The sequence below is a fragment of the Castanea sativa genome, chromosome 3, assembly GCF_040712315.1.
Source record: "Castanea sativa cultivar Marrone di Chiusa Pesio chromosome 3, ASM4071231v1".
NCBI lineage: Eukaryota > Viridiplantae > Streptophyta > Magnoliopsida > Fagales > Fagaceae > Castanea > Castanea sativa.
In genome coordinates this window covers 6,899,111-6,915,444 of record NC_134015.1, presented here as the reverse complement: position 1 = coordinate 6,915,444, position 16,334 = coordinate 6,899,111, and the positions used below count along the sequence as shown (strand labels likewise).

General features: G+C 32.6%; 1 protein-coding gene across 1 annotated transcript; it reads right to left on the bottom strand.

The window, feature by feature from the left end:
- Positions 1–3,040: 3,040 nt before the first annotated feature.
- LOC142628412 (endo-1,4-beta-xylanase 5-like) lies at positions 3,041–15,890 on the bottom strand. The gene is made up of 8 exons (XM_075802520.1): positions 15,767–15,890; positions 11,795–11,841; positions 11,451–11,670; positions 11,069–11,232; positions 10,317–10,415; positions 9,396–10,187; positions 7,896–8,159; positions 3,041–3,103 (listed from the first exon to the last, which is right to left on the bottom strand). The coding sequence occupies exons 1-8, from the start codon at positions 15,888–15,890 to the stop codon at positions 3,041–3,043; spliced, it is 1,773 nt and encodes a 590-aa protein (XP_075658635.1).
- Between the last annotated feature and the right edge of the window lie 444 nt (positions 15,891–16,334).

The following is a 16,334-nucleotide window of genomic DNA, read 5'->3' as shown; positions in this document are numbered from 1 at the left end:
AGAACTTCCTCCCTAATATAATGATAATCAACCTCAATATGCTTGGTCCTAGCATGAAAAATGGGATTGGAAGCCAAAGCCAATGTAGAGACATTATCACACCAAAGCATAGGAGGCAAAGATAAGAAAACACCCAAGTCTTTAAGAATCATCCTAAGCCAACTCAACTTTGCAACAGTGGTAGCTAGGGCTCTATATTCGGCCTCAGTTGAAGATCTAGCCACAATAAGCTGCTTCTTAGTAGACCAAGTAATAGGAGAGTTACCCAAGAACACCACCATACTAGTAATAGACTTTCTATTAAGTGGATCACCAGCCCAGTCAGCATCACAATAATCTGAAAGGACCAAAGGACCTGCCTGAAAATGAATTCCATGATGCAATGTACCCTTGAGATATCTAAGAATTCTCTTGGTTGCCACTAAGTGATGTTAAGTAGGATGACTCATAAATTGACAAACCTTTTGGACAGAGTAAGCCAAATCAGGCCTGGTAAAAGTCAGATATTGCAAACCCCAACCATGCTCCTAAATATAGTAGGATTAGGAAGCAAAGAGCTATTCTGAGAGTTGACATGAACTGTAGGAAAGCATGGAGTAAGGCAAGGCTTGCAGTCCAACATATTGAATTTGGTAAGCAAATCCAAGGCATACTCGGACTGATGCACAAACAAGCCTTGAGAAATATACTCAATCTGAAGTCCAAGAAAGTAAGCAAGGGGGCCAAGATCTTTCAAATCAAAGACAGCAATAAGTCTTGAAACAAGATGATCAACGAATGGAAGACTATTACCAGTAATAATTATGTCATCCACATAAAGGAGAAGATAAACCATAAAGGAACCATGATGCAAAATAAATAAGTTACAATCTGCAGAAGAAGCTTGGAAGCCAATATGAAAGAGCTGAGAAGTAATTCTATCAAACCAGGCCCTAAGTTCCTGTTTAAGACCATAAATGGCTTTATGCAATTTACGAACATGATCAGGATGAGCGGGATCCACATAACCTGGAGGTTGAGACAAAACCTCCTCTTGAAGCACCTTATGAAGAAAAGCATCTTATGAAGAAAAGCATTGGACACATCCAGCTACTTCAAAGACCAATGATTCTGTACAACTAATGCCAAAATGATCCTAACAGTGGCAGGCTTATCAGCAAGACTAAAGGTCTCCTCATAGCCCAAGTCATATTGCTGCAAAAAAACCCTTAGCAACCAACCTTGCTTTATACCTAGCAATGGACCCATCACTGCCTAGTTTAATTTTGTACACCCATTTACAATGAACCACATTCTAATTGGATGGAAGAGGGACTAAAGACCAAGTATTTTGTTTTAAGAGAGAATTATACTCAGAATCCATAGCTTCAACCCAATGTGGAAACCTTGAAGCAACATGAAATGTAGGAGGCTCTTTTTGAACATAATTTCTCACAACTGCATATGCTTTGGACTTGAAGATGCCATGTTTGGATCTGGTAGGCATGGGATGAATATTTGGAAGGGAAGAAGAAGTAGATGGAACAAATGGAGTAGTGGACTCAACTATGGATTCAGTAGCAGCAACAATACTAAAGGAAGGTAAAGTAACATCAGCTGAAGTGGCAAGGACACTAGAAGGCTCACTAGACACAGAAAAAGGTGAAATGACAGAAGGAAAGCAAGCACAACCAAAAGTCTTCAAAGAATGCAAAGAGAGAATAGAGTGAAATAACAATTCCCAAGGAGACTTAAAAGCTAAAACTGAAGAGGGAAGCATAACACCATCAAATAAATGGCAGTGCTAAAAGCATAACACTAGTAAGAAGAGGGAAGATTAGACTGATAAAGCATGGAAAGACCGCTCTCAACTATGTGCTTATGTTTTATTTCAGCAACACCATTTTGTTAAGGTGTGTAAGGACATGATAGCTGATGTTGAATGCCATGATCCAAAAAAAAAAAGACTTAAAATGATTACTAGTATACTCACCCCCACCATCAGTTCTAAATGTTTTGATTTTAGACCCAAATTGATTCTCAACAAGAGCTTAAAATGCAAGAAAACAGCAAACACTTTAGATTTATGTTTAAGAAGAAATAACCAAGTGAATCTAGTGAAGTCATCAACAAAAATGACATAGAATTTATAGCCAAGAACAGAAGTAACAGGAGCAGGGCCCTAAACATCACTGTGAACAAGTTGTAAAGGGGAAGTACTAGACATAATATGCTTTGGAAAATGAAGTTTGTGCATCTTGGCACTTATACAAGATTTACATCGAGAACAAATGTCATCATGTATAGAAATTTTAACATTGTTATTGAAATAAGATAAGGTAGAGTGAAAAAGCTTGGAACAAGGATGACCAAGTCTTTGATGCCACAACATTGCTTCATTGGAAACAGGAGCATTAATAGAAGGCTTGAAAGCAAGAGATGAAGAAATAGCAGAATTAGCAGAGAGTTGTGAAGAAAATGGAATGGGATACACACCATCCTTACTCAGGCCTTGATAAAGAACCTTCCTTGTAGGCAAATCCACAATTAAGAACTGATTGGCATCAAAATTGCAAAAGGCATTGTTTTGTAAACAGAGTTTATGGACAGATAATAGATTTGAAGATAAATCAGGAACCTTAAGGATATTATCTAAACTAAAACAATGAGAAGGTGTCTGAAGCTTACCATTATCAACATGAGTCACAGGCAACTCTTGCCCATTGCCAATAGTAACAGTTTCATGACTAGCAGTAGCTTGAGATGTCAGTGAAAGCTGAGAGAGATCAGGTGTAACATGGTCAGAATAACCTGTATCAGTAAGCCAATTTGATGTATTTCTTGAAGAAGAATTAGCAGTTGCAGTTGCTGCCATAGAACTAGCTACCATAGATGCTAGCTTGGCTGGAGCATGTCTGCCTTGATAGGAAAAATTCATGCAATGATAGCAGTCCAAGGCAATGTGACCATTTTTGCCACAAATTTGACAAGTAGGTCTTGAAGTCTAGGATTGACCTTGAGACTGAAATGAAGGAAAACCAGAACCACTCTTGAGCTGAGACTATGGTTGAAAACCAGGAAATTGAGAGGTAATAGTTGCATTTCTAGAGGATTGACCAGAGGACTGACCATTATTAAATCCAAAATTAGGGCCAAAATTATTGAATCCTTTGCCACGACCTATTTGATTGCCATTTCTGCCTCTACCTCTATTATTATTCTGATTAAATCCACTTTGAAGGATCATAGCCATAGTTGTATCCCTAGTTTCAGATTTCTTCTTAATAGCTCTCTCTTCAGCATTCAACTCTTCTATAGTAACCCCATCATTACGAGTCCTTATTTCAGAACAGAATGCACTATATTCATTAGGTAAAGCTTTTAAAACTAAATGTATAAGCTCTTCTTCATCAATGATAACAGCAACATAACTCAATCTATCCATGCTTCTTTAATTCTTTGAAAGAAATTATCCACGCTTTCAGAACCTTTCTTAATACTCAGCAATTCATTTCTCAGACTCAAAACAATGAGAGTGAGATACAGAAGCAAACCTCTTTTCAAGCACCTTCTAGACTCCCTTTGTAGATTTCTGACCCACAATGATGGCTAGAATTGACGGAGATAGAGTGGAATTGTTGAAGGTGAAAAGAGCTTGCTCTCTGCTTTTCCAATTGAGATACTCTGGGTTTGGCTCTCTAGTGAAATTTCCAGAACTATCTTTCAAGAAAGGATCAAGAGCTACACACGAATCTTCAAGAAAACCAATCATGGCATAAGCTTCAAGAATCACAGCGGTTTGATGTTTCCGCACAATATAATTGGTGAAATCTAGCTTCACCGTCATCATACTCGACATATTTGACAAGAGTAGTAACGATGGATTCACTAATGGACTTGTGGTAGTAGTGATGGAAGGAGTTGTTGAAGAGCTAGAGCTTGGAGCAGAAGCCATTAATGGTAGCTCTGATACCATAAAAGCAAAGCAATGCAAGGAAGGAAGAAGAAAAGAAACAGAGAAAAAAACTGGAGAGAAAGATTTGATGAAAATGAAATTCTATTACTCTTCATTACTGTAATTTTGGTACAAGCCCCAATATATATAAACCATAACCACCTCCGCAAAGTGTGGAACAAACATAACCAACCCTAATTCAATCCTACTAGACCCTGACACGTGTACACAAACTTATTAACTAACTCCACCCTTCTCACCTAATTTAAGCTACCTACAGTTTTACCTACTGTATCTCTACTACAGGTTGTTTACCAGCAGCTTTGTCATCATATGCCTTTACATTAATTAATGTGGTAAAAAAAAATTATTTATTTATAGAGTTATTTTCTTTAAGAACAATTGACTTCAACTATGTAATTCATTCATTAGCCAATACAACTATACTCAAACACCTCTACCAAACAGGCTCTAAGTGTTTGAATTTCAGGTTTTTCCAGAGCTATAGAAATAGCAACTAGCATTGAGGTAGAGTTATGGACCTTGAGAGAGACAGTTTTCAGATCTCCATTGCAAAGAATATGCAAGCTGTCAAAGTAGAATTGGATGCAAAAGTAGTCATGGTTTTTGAACAGTTTGCACTTACATAGCTCATTCTCTCCCCATCTCCTATCTTTTGGGTCAACTCCGAGGGTGAAGGTTAGTTATTCTGGGAAACTAATTAGTGTCTAGATAAACTCACAAAGAATAGGGTCACTCAACAACAAGATTTTACAACCTTTGACTGTCCGCCTTCGAACATTATTATGTTTTTGTATTTTGATGCTATTAGCAGAGACGGTGGCAAGTGAAACTTTTTGAACCCCTTGACCTGGCCAAAAAAAAAAAAAGAATTATTTATAATAATTTTAAAATAATTTTGTTTTGATCCTTTAAAATAAAATTTTGAACTCCTAACCCAATTTTTTTTTCAGTCCAATTGAAATAAATTTGAATATGATCCTCTTGATAATATCTTAGCTTTTTTAAATAGGAAATGTTACACTAAAAAACAATTAAACAATTAGACAAGAGTGATTCTAAAAAAGAAAAAAAGAAAATAGACAGGGGGTATGGGAGAGGGGAGTGATTGAGTTAAGATAAATGCAAATGTTAACACAACAAAAATTTTTCTTAATACAATTATAAAGGCCACTAATTGTCAAAGTTGAGTTGAATTGGTAAATAAAATAATCATAACGAGTAAAGACATAAAATAATAGAAAAAAGCATTCCAAGCAATAATAATTAAAGTTCACTTATAACAACAATGATTAATATATTTATTGTATTTAGAAACAATAGATAAATTCTAAAATTTTATCTTAGCAACAATAATTAATATGTTTATTGTATTAAGAAACAATATGTCAGTTCGTATAGATCCCTGTAAACCAGATTGTTTAATCTAATTAATTAACCAAGTTATTACTTAAGTTTATTATTTAGATTTAGGTTAAACACAAACAATCATATCACTAAGTACGGAAAAGTAAAGAAGACAGTGATATGATAACCCAGAAAAATCAATGAAACCAACAATTTTAAGGTAAAAAGCCTAGGGAGAATTCAACCTAAACTATCCTCAAGACAACAAATTCACTATGATAGAATGAAAGTTTTAAAATAGATTTTTTTCCTAAATCTAAAGCTACCTCTTGTAGTACTTACTCACGCGATCACCTGCAGCTCTGAATTCACGAACTCTTCTATCTGAATTTTTCGCACACAAACACCCTTGAGAAAAGGTATTTCATGCAAAACCATACAAGTTCTAAGCATGTAGCCTAAAGGTAATAATTGATAGGAAAACACATAGGGACAACAAAGTAAAATATCAATCAAGAAAAGTTTAGTACGAAATTTGTCATTATCGTTCAATGATTAATGCGAGATGCTTGTAATCAATATATGTAGTTTGTTTATAGTTTACAGTTTATATAGTTCATTTTCAGCCTTTCACAATTGTCACGTCATTAGAGTAATAATTTGCTCCCACATTGAAAGCCTAGAAAACCACATTTTCAATACAAACATTTCTACCACCATCTATCTTTGGTGCGGTGATCATTTCATAAGTATAAGTGTTTGTAGGGTGTGGGGGCAAGAGCTGTGATTCTAGTTTTCAGGAGGGAGTTGCACACATATATATACTTAGATTAGGCTAGAGTAGAATTTCTATCTTATATATAAAAAAAAATACAAACATTCCTATATATTGCCTAATCATTTGTATATAATTTATCAAAAAATTTATTTGTAGATATATATATATATATATATATATATATATATATAGCTTTCATAGGGGATTATATTACTTTTTATTCTTAAAATAAATTTTTGGCCAAAATGCAAAAATCAGTTTTTTAAGTTTCATAACTTTTCATTGTAGTCATCTAAATTTGAGTTTTGTCATTTCAGTTCTCTAAATTTAATTTATTCTCAATTAAGTCCCCCTTTAGCAATTCGTTTGTTGTTGCTATTATCTATAGCAAAACTACGCAATTTTTGTCATTTATTTAATTTTTTATTTATTAACTTTAAGAAAATGTTAATTAAAAAAAACCATAAATTAGATTAAGAAACTACATCCTATTTGGAGAACAACATTGAAGAACTAAATTGAATCCCCACCCACCCAATACTGTGAGATACTGAGAGGGAGAAAAAGGGGGGAAGAAGGACCGAGGGGGGAAAGAGGGAGAAGGGAGACCGAGAGAATTTGAGTTCGGCCTCTAGATTATCGAAATTCGAATTTGGGAGATCTAAGTATTAAGGGTTCAAAGTAAGGGATTCGGAATTCGGCAACAATGTCGGGTATTGAGGATGAGAATTGAGCCATGAAGGAGCTTGTGCTTCTTTTGTTTGCCCTCACTGTCATCGTCATGGTCGCGACTAGAGGAACATTTTCTACCTTCACAAACCCATCACCACTCTTGCATATAGATGCTTGTCTACGCTTTCTTACACACCTACCAGATGCATTTCTCAAAGACCATTCACTTGGTGACTTGGGTTGGAACTCAAGTAGGACAAGTGTATTCAATTTAGTATCATTTTGATGTTGACATTTACCAAATGCACCACAGTTGCCGTAATACACAAGTCCCTTAGCACTTTGCCCAGAGAAAGCCATCTTGGATCTCCCTCCCTAGTCACAAAGCGTTGAATAGACCCCGATTCGTTTACCACTAATCTTGCGAATGTTCTTAGTAAAAGTCTCAGTTTGGTTGTTCACCATACCAAAATTGAAAAGAATATTAGCTTGTGCGAATTTGGGCACCCCCACTTCATCCAAATCCATTCCAATGACCAAAAAGCCACCACAAAATGTTACTTCAATGATGTTCTCCAAATAGGATGCATGTAGTTTCTTAATCTAATTTTTGGGTTTTATTTTATATTATTTTTTAAAATTAATGTTTTCTTAAATTAATAAATAAATAATAAATTAAAAATTAAATAAAAGACAAAATGACATAGTTTTGCTATAGATAACAATAGCAACTTAACAGATTCCTAACAGATGACTTAATTGAGAATGAATGAAACTTAAATGATTAAAATGACAAAACCCAAATTTTAAAAACTGAAATAAAAAGTTGTGAAACTTAGAAGGTGAATTTTACATTTTAGCATAATTTTTTTTCCAATGTGCTTCAACAAATATTGTTCTAATAATGAAACAAGTGAGAATCACTAATGCTACTAAGATTCTTGAAGCTCAAATAAAATCTCATGATGTTTCAAATAAGATGTTTAGAGACCAATTAAATTACCATTCCCTTATTATAATTATCAATTTATTCAAACAGAAAACCACTTATGCTGAAACTTGGAGATGCAATGTTGTTTGCTCCAATGTATCTGCTGACGACACCTTAAACCTCTGACTCTGAGCCAAGGAGGAACTTGTAACATTAGGGTGACTGATTTTCAGTTCGTAATCTCCATGAGATAATGAAGCCTCAAAGAATCCATCACCGTCTGCTGTGCCTTTCAAGCTAGAACCCCACTCTCGCAAGAACTTGTCTACGACGTTCCCTGTTGGCAAGTTATTGAAGCTATTATCGGTCAAGCACATTTGGTAACATCCCCCTGGTTTCCATGCAGACCACATTATGATTCCATTGATCTTAGGGTGGGCATATAATTCCCTTAGAACTTGCTCTAAGTATTGTGCCTGTGCCTGCACACATAGTCCAAGAAAATTTAAGAATAGTTCATAGCAAACCTTGGATGAACCATTGATCTATAAAGGAAGAGTTACCACAAAAAAAAAACCCTGGAAAAGGACACGGGCTTCTATTCATATAGCAACTAGTCAATATATAACCCAAGCAATATTGCACCCTAAATTTCTACAAAATATGATATATATTGTTTCCTATCACCTATGAAGCACGGGTGTGTTTCGGGATTTGGGTGCGAGTGCGGGTGCGGGACTCGACAATTTTTGAAAAAGTAGGGTGCGGGTGCGGTGGGGTGCGGCGATTAAAAAATTATTAAAAATATTTTTATTTATATTTTTAATATATTTCTAAATATACTTTTTTCATATTATATAAATATATACCAAATTTAAGAACAATAATAAATAATAACTAGAATACAGAGAATGGGAGAAAGCCTAGCTGAAAAGTGAAAGCAGAGAGTGGGAGAGAGGCGCAAGAAAAATGAAGAGGGAGAGGGTTGAGTCTTGGTTTTTTTTCCAAACGGTGCGTTTGCACCTTTTTTTTTTTTTTTTGGGCCATATGCACCTGTTGTTTTTTTTTTTTTGAATTTCGACCGGTATCGGCCGATTTCACCGGTGTCGGTTTTCAACCGATACGGACCGATTAGGGCCGAATTGGCCCGATTTCGCCCACGTTGGCCCAAATCGGTGCCGTATCGGTTGAATCACGCCGAAAAAATTAATTTTTTAATGCCTGACGTGGCACGGACTCGCAGGCAGCGGCGTTGCCTGCGTGTCCCCGCGTCGGGCCGCGTCGGACGTGGGTGCGACAGCCCAAACGCCGCACCCGTGCTTCCCAGCCTATCACTAAATATATATATATATGACATTTTATCTATGTTTTTTTTCCCCTCTAAAGATACAATTTGATAATTATGCTAGTAAATAATAAATATTTATTAAGATTATATTTGTATGAAATTATCTTTCATATATGATATGGTAAAATTCTAATGGAAAATGTAAATATATGAAATTTTTGTAGGAAATCTTAACTAGACTTTAAACTCAATTAAAATGTATGTATTAAAATAATAACTTGAAAAACTGTAAAGCTTAAAAAATTTGTGGTGAAGTTATATAGATTTAATAAAAAGTAAATGGCTTTGGTTTTAATTATACTATAAATGATATTTTGAAAAATAAAAAAGTTTCGTACTTTTGCCTCTTGAGCATCTTAATTACCTGTTGACCAAGGGCCCTTGCAATATCAAGTTCTGTAATCCATATGGGCAATCCTGTGGAAGCAAGAGTATCAATAGAAGATCTCACATAAGCAAGGTCTGGAGCAATGCTGAAATGAGACTCAAGCCCAATTCCTTGTTTCAGATTGTTGTTTCCGGGAAAGCTTCGAATCTGTTTCAGCTTCTGTATGTACTTATCCGGCGTTGATAACCCGTCACGGCTGTCCTCTATGGTATTATATTCATTCATAAACAAGGTAGTTGTTCCATCAATCCCTTGAGCACCATTGTAATAGATTGCCGAGGCAGTAGGTCCAATCTTATCTTCGAAGAAAGAGAAGTGCAAATTTTCATTCACAACATCCCATGCAATAACCTGGCCTTTGTACCTTGACATAACGGAAATGATCCTCTTTTTCACAGCCACAGCAAGACCTTTTGGTGAAAGTGAAGAAACCCAACCCTGTACCTTCGAGGGATCATCCCACAAAACATTGTGGCCTCGGACCGGAATAGAGTTTTTTTTTGCAAACTGAAGCAAGGCGTCAGCGGCTGTGTAGTCCTCTTGGCCAGGAGAGGGTTCAGTGGTATACCATTTCATTTCATCCTCAAATACTGTGACTGTGAACCTTGAGCTGAACCAATTTTGGTATGCTGCATTGGTGAGGATGTTTTTATTTATGGCAGTGCCAAATGGGAAACCTACTTTCTTCTGTATAATTGAGATTGATGCGTTAGGTAAGGGGTTGCCTTGTTTGTCAACTACATGGATCCTCACCTTTCTCTTACGTGCCTGCAAAAATTGAAGTGTTTTTACTGATACATAATTTCCCATTCATATTGTTTTACAAATTTCTAAGTTTTTATATTAGTGACTTCAGAAAGTGAAACCTTTTTGATACTGTCATTGTTATACATTTACCTTCTCAATGCTTTGATCTTGATGGGACTTCCACTGCTCTTGGGTGAAAGGTTGCAATGAAATGCTATCTACCCATATCTCCACCGTTGCGCTCTTGCTCTGAAGAGATTAGCAAATGTTAGATAATAGGAGAAACTAATAAAAAATAATCATGGGACTTTAGCATTAAATTGGAAAGTTAGGATTAAATAGACAGCCTCCTTAATCTCTGTTTCATTTTCCCCCCCGATATTGTCAAATTACAATCAAATGCTGAAAACTAAAGTTAGCATTTAGATGGCTCTGATGTTTCCTTTTCTTTTTTTTCTTTTTTTCTTTTTTTTTAAATTTACTTCTAGATACTAAAATTCTTCCGAAATATTTTATGATCAATTAAGTCTTGGAGAACAAAATTTTTCATTTTTTTCTTCCAACAACGAATGAGTTAGCATATTTTTGTTCCTAAAATTTGTGAAAAATTTTGTATTCCTCATATTACTTTTTTATAATAATCCAAATTTTATTATGATAACAAGACCGCATCTTATCATAAACTAATAATGAATAGATAAAGTTTTGCTCTTAGCAAACTGCTAGTTTAATTAGGCATGGCCTTAAAAGGGAACCTCTATATAGGGAAGGAGGGAGTCAATTTTAAATTCTTATCAAAATTGGATCATCATCATTATTATTTATAGTAGGGAACACACATAATATGCAAAAAAAGAAAAAAGAAAAAAGAGAAAAGAGAAAAGAGAGAGAGTGAAAAGTACCTCAAAATAGAGCTCAGCTGGCCCTGATGCATTCACAGTGAGTCCACCCTTGAGCATGGACCAGCACTTTGACTTTGCAAAAACAGTACCAATATGTTTGAAGCCAGTAGTTGTTTTTAAAACAGCTCTAACTGGAAAATCTCCATCACTGACTTGTATCCAAGCTGTAGTACACAAAGCAGATTAGTGAAATTGCAAAAAGATTTTGTCCCAATTTTAGGACAATGCTGTGAAGGTGAGAAGCAATGTTACTAGGTAACTAGAGAAGCCTTAAACCTATGTTTAAGCAAGAAAATTTTGGCAAAGTTAATTGATGCAAATTTTTATTGATGGTAACAAGTGTTTGGGGAATTTCAAAATCGATGTGAAAAAGATAATTTACCAGAGAATGTGTAGAGCTTGTCCTTTTGCAAATAAAGCTTCTGAGATATGCTATCTTCTGGCTGATTTCTGCTATGAGCGACAATGTATTTGTTGTCTTTTGATACTCTTTGTTCAATTTTTGCATTCCCAAATGTAGACCATCCTCTCAGACCATGATTCAACTCAGGGTTTATGATAATTCCTCCACCATATTGAGGTTTATGAGGATTTGCCAAACACTGAGGTTGTGAATAAAGAAGAATTTTTTATTTTTTTAGATTTCATATAATACATATATCCTAGTGTCCTACTTTCATTAAACAATTTACAATATAGAATAATAATTAATTGCAAGAAGCTTACCTCAATGCTGGCAGTGTAATCATATGTTAAAGCATTAGCTCTAAACCCTACAAAACATTAAAAAAAAAAAAAAAAAAACCCATCTTTTCTGGTTAACAATGTGGGGGGGAAAAAAAAAAGGCTAAACAGTTTACAATTAAAAAGTAAATGGAATATCATTTTGCTTTGATTTACCAAGATGTAGTTGCAATCAATTTTTGAAAATTAACCTTGCACTTGGCATCGTTTTTTTTTGTTTTTTGTTTTTGAGATAAGGCACTTGGCATTGTTTTGTTTTTATCTTTTAAGTAAATATATTTTTACGATAATTCTCTTTTACGCACTAATTCCCCTTTTATTTATATTAATATTCATAGTTAAAGGGCATAGAGAGATGATGCTGTTATTATGCCACCTAAATTCCTATTTATAGGAATTTCTACAAACTTAGTTGTAAAAAAGGTTTGTCAAAAATTATGTTAATGGGGAAAATCCTTACCTTACCTTATAAAAGAAATCATTAAGGAAATCCTGACATGAGTATGAAACTCTCAAAAAAAAAAACACACTAATTCTTGTTAAGCAAGAAAAATCCCACAAAAGTTGTAAAATTGATAAACTTACGTAAACTGATACTAAGGGTAAATCATGGGATTTTATTCTGACTTTTTATTCAAAAGTTAATAAAAAAAAATTTATCCCAAAAATAAAATATCGTAGAATATCGTAGATTACGGCCATAAGGCTTATTAGGATTTCTATTAAATTTTTTTTTCACCGTTCGAGCTTCTTGGATGCCTTGCAATTTAATAGCTTCTTGGGTTGCCCATTCTACAAGATATTTCTATGCTATTGTAATATATTTAGACCTAACTAGATGGGTTTCCAACCTATTGATGCCTTTATTAATTGTGGTAGTAGAACTACGACGAATGCAACACAATTGCGGCTATAGTTTAAGGTTTGAGAAAATAAAACTAATATCTTGTATCTGATTAAGGTTTAAGAGAATTAAATTAGACATGTCATAATGAAAAACCACAAAGAAAAGAAACCTTTTGCAAAAAAAAAAAAAAAGTATAATAATCCAACAATAGGTTGGCGCTCACTAACAAGGTTTTTGGCAAATAAGAAAACAACAACAAAGTTCAAAAACTACCAATAAAAAACTTGTAAATTAACCAAGCCCTCACGACAAAATATTCATATATACATGCAAAAACATAACACTTGAAGAAAAAGGTCTTGAGTTTTGGTTTTATATTTACATTAGTATTATTATTATTATTACTACTTTAATTTAACTAATAGATAACTGAAGATTTAAGTTTGGGATTTAAACTCTTCATACAAAATAAATATAGTAGAGGAAACTCATGTTATTTGCAAGAAAGAATCTCATATAAAAACACACATAGAGAGAGAGAGAGAGAGAGAGAGAGAGAGAGCAAACCTGCAAAGGAGAGAGTTAAAAAGAACAGCAGCAGAAGCATAATGTTACAAACCCTGAATTCAATATAGGAACCAGAGAATGAAAACCCAGTAATAATAAAATACAAGAGAGAGAGAGAGAGAGAGAGAGAGAGAGAGAGAGAGAGAGATGATTCTGAGGGTTTTGAAACACGGGAAGGAAAAAATAATGAAAAGAGATTAAAAAGTATTTAATGAGTAGAGGCAAAACATAACTAATATCAAATGAGATACTCTTTATATTTCTTTCAAAACAATAATAATAAAAATAATCATACTCTTTACATTAATTGCCGACACTGTAATAGGCACTAAAGGCATGTTTGGTAGATTGTAATAGATACTATAATTTAATAGTTATTCCTATGATTTAGCTATTCTTTAGTTTGATTATGTTTTTATTATGGACAAATTTTAGCTACAAAATTGATTATAACATAAAGTTACAACCTTACTCAATCAAATGAACATTACTATGTATTTTGAAAATTTAACTGTTGAATTACATATTCTTTATACTCTTAATACACATATCAAATTTTATATCAATCGAATATTATTTACTATATAACCTATAAACTTATATTTTATGCATAATTTTAAACTATGAAAACTTGCAATTTAAATAATTTATTGATGACATATCAATTGATCTTTAATTTTCTAGAAATTTTGCAAGCATTGAGGATAAAAGAAGAAAATGTAATCTAATGGTGGTTTTGTCAAAATTCACCTCCAATAAAATGATATTGAGTAAGGTTGAAGCTTTTGGTTACAACCAATTTTGTAGCTGAACTTTGTCATTTTATTATAAGGAATAATCATTCTTTAAGAATAACTGTTATTCAAACTGAGGAATAACTATTCCTCTCTAAAAGGATCTTATCAGTTATTCCTTAGCATATGCAATAATTTCTAAAATTAATATACTTTCAAATAAACAACTTTCCATATACATGTAACAATCATAGAAATAAAAAATCATAAAAAATTAATCATATCTCTCTCAAATTTAATAAATATTAGTTTTAAGAAAATATAATTGTATGATTAATATATTTCCTTAAATGAATCTTAAGTTTTATTCTAATGTTATAACTCACAACCAAACTTATGAATATGTTTAGTTGTTACATTACAACCATTTTATTTCTAGCAATAAAGATTATAATTCCTATTAGAATCTTCATCCAGTGTACCAAATGTGCCATAAATATAAGTCATACTTGGAAAATATACGTCATAATTTTTTTTTTTTTCAAAATCAGATAGAATATTTCTTTCAAAACATAAAGATATACCATATTTAATACTACTTTCGACATGGACCAAAAAAATAATAAAAAAAGAAGAAGAAAAAGCCAAACAACGTGGACTCGTGTGTAGTATATATGTGTGATGATAAACCAACTTTCAATATTTATGTAATAATTACAAAAATAAAAATATATAAAAAATAACTCATATCTCTCTCAAATTTAATAAATATTATTTTTAAGGAAATATAATTGGATAAGTAAGATATTTCTTAAAATAAATATTAAGTTTCATTCTAATGTTATAACTCACAATCAAACTTATAAATATATTTAGTTGTCACATTACAACACATTTTATACCTAGCAATAAAGATTACAATTCATGTTGTAATCCTCATTCAGTGTACTAAACGTGCCCTAAATATAAGTTATACTTAGAAAATATATGTCATAATTTTATTTTATTTTTTCAAAATCAGATAGAATATTTCTTTCAAAAAATAAATACATACCATATTTAATACTACTATCGACATGGACAAAAAAAAAAAAAAAAAAAAGAAGAAAAAAGAAGAAGAAGCCAAACAACTTGGAGTCATGTGTGTAGTATATATGTGTGATGATAAACTTTCCATATCTCCCTCAAATCTAATAAATATTATTTTTAAGGAAATATAATTTTATAAATAAAATATTTTCTAAAATAAATCTTAAGTTTTATTCTCATGTTACCAAACTTATGAATATGTTTAGTTGTTACATTACAACACATTTTATTCCCAACAATAAAAATCACAATTCCTGTTGTAATCCTCATTTAGTGTACCAAACGTTCTCTAAATATAAGTTATACTTGGAAAAAAATACATTATAATTATAATTTATTTTTTCAAAATCAGATAGAATATTTCTTTCAAAAAATAAATAAATACCATATTTAATACTACTTTTGACATGGACAAAAAAAGAAAAGAAAAAAGAAAAGAAGAAGAAGCCAAACAACGTGGAGTTATGCGTGTAGTATATATGTGTGATGATAAAAAAACTTTCCATATATATACGTTTAACAATTATAATTATAAAAAATAACTCGTACCTCTCTCAAATTTAATAAATATTATTTTTAAGAAAATATAATTGTATGAGTAAATGTTTCCTAAAATAAATTCTAATTTTTATTCTAATGTTATAACTCACAACTAAACTTATGAATATGTTTAGTTATTATATTACAATACATTTTATTCCCAGCAATAAAGATTACAATTCCTGTTGTTATCCCCAATTAGTGTACTAAGAGCATCTCCAGCAGTATAGGTAAAGGCAAAATATTGTCCATAATAGGGAATGAGACCATAAAAATGGTCTCCAATGGCTTCTCTATACATGTTTTTTTTTTTTTTGCTCATGAACAGTAGCTCATCAAATCTGATGAACTACTGTACATTAGCAATCCCATTTCTGGGATTAAAAAATTATCTGGTCCTTTATTATATCAATTCTTTCTCTCTCCTCATTTCTTTTTTTCTCTCATTCTCTCCGTTGCTTCTTTTTTTTTTCTCTCATTCTCTCACAAAACAATTCTTGCTCTCATAAAACTGATATAATTTAAACAACAAATCTAAAATCAATACAACAACAACTGCAGATCAAGAACTAAAAAAAAAAAAAATTAGAACAACAATAAAAGATCAAGAAAAAAAAATGGAAGCCAATCTGAATCATTCTCTCTGTTTCTCATATAATCTAAACACAAAACAAAATCCAATTCTTAAAATAAAATTGAATCAGAACAAGCAAATATGAAAAAGAAGAAAAGAAAAAAAGAGCAA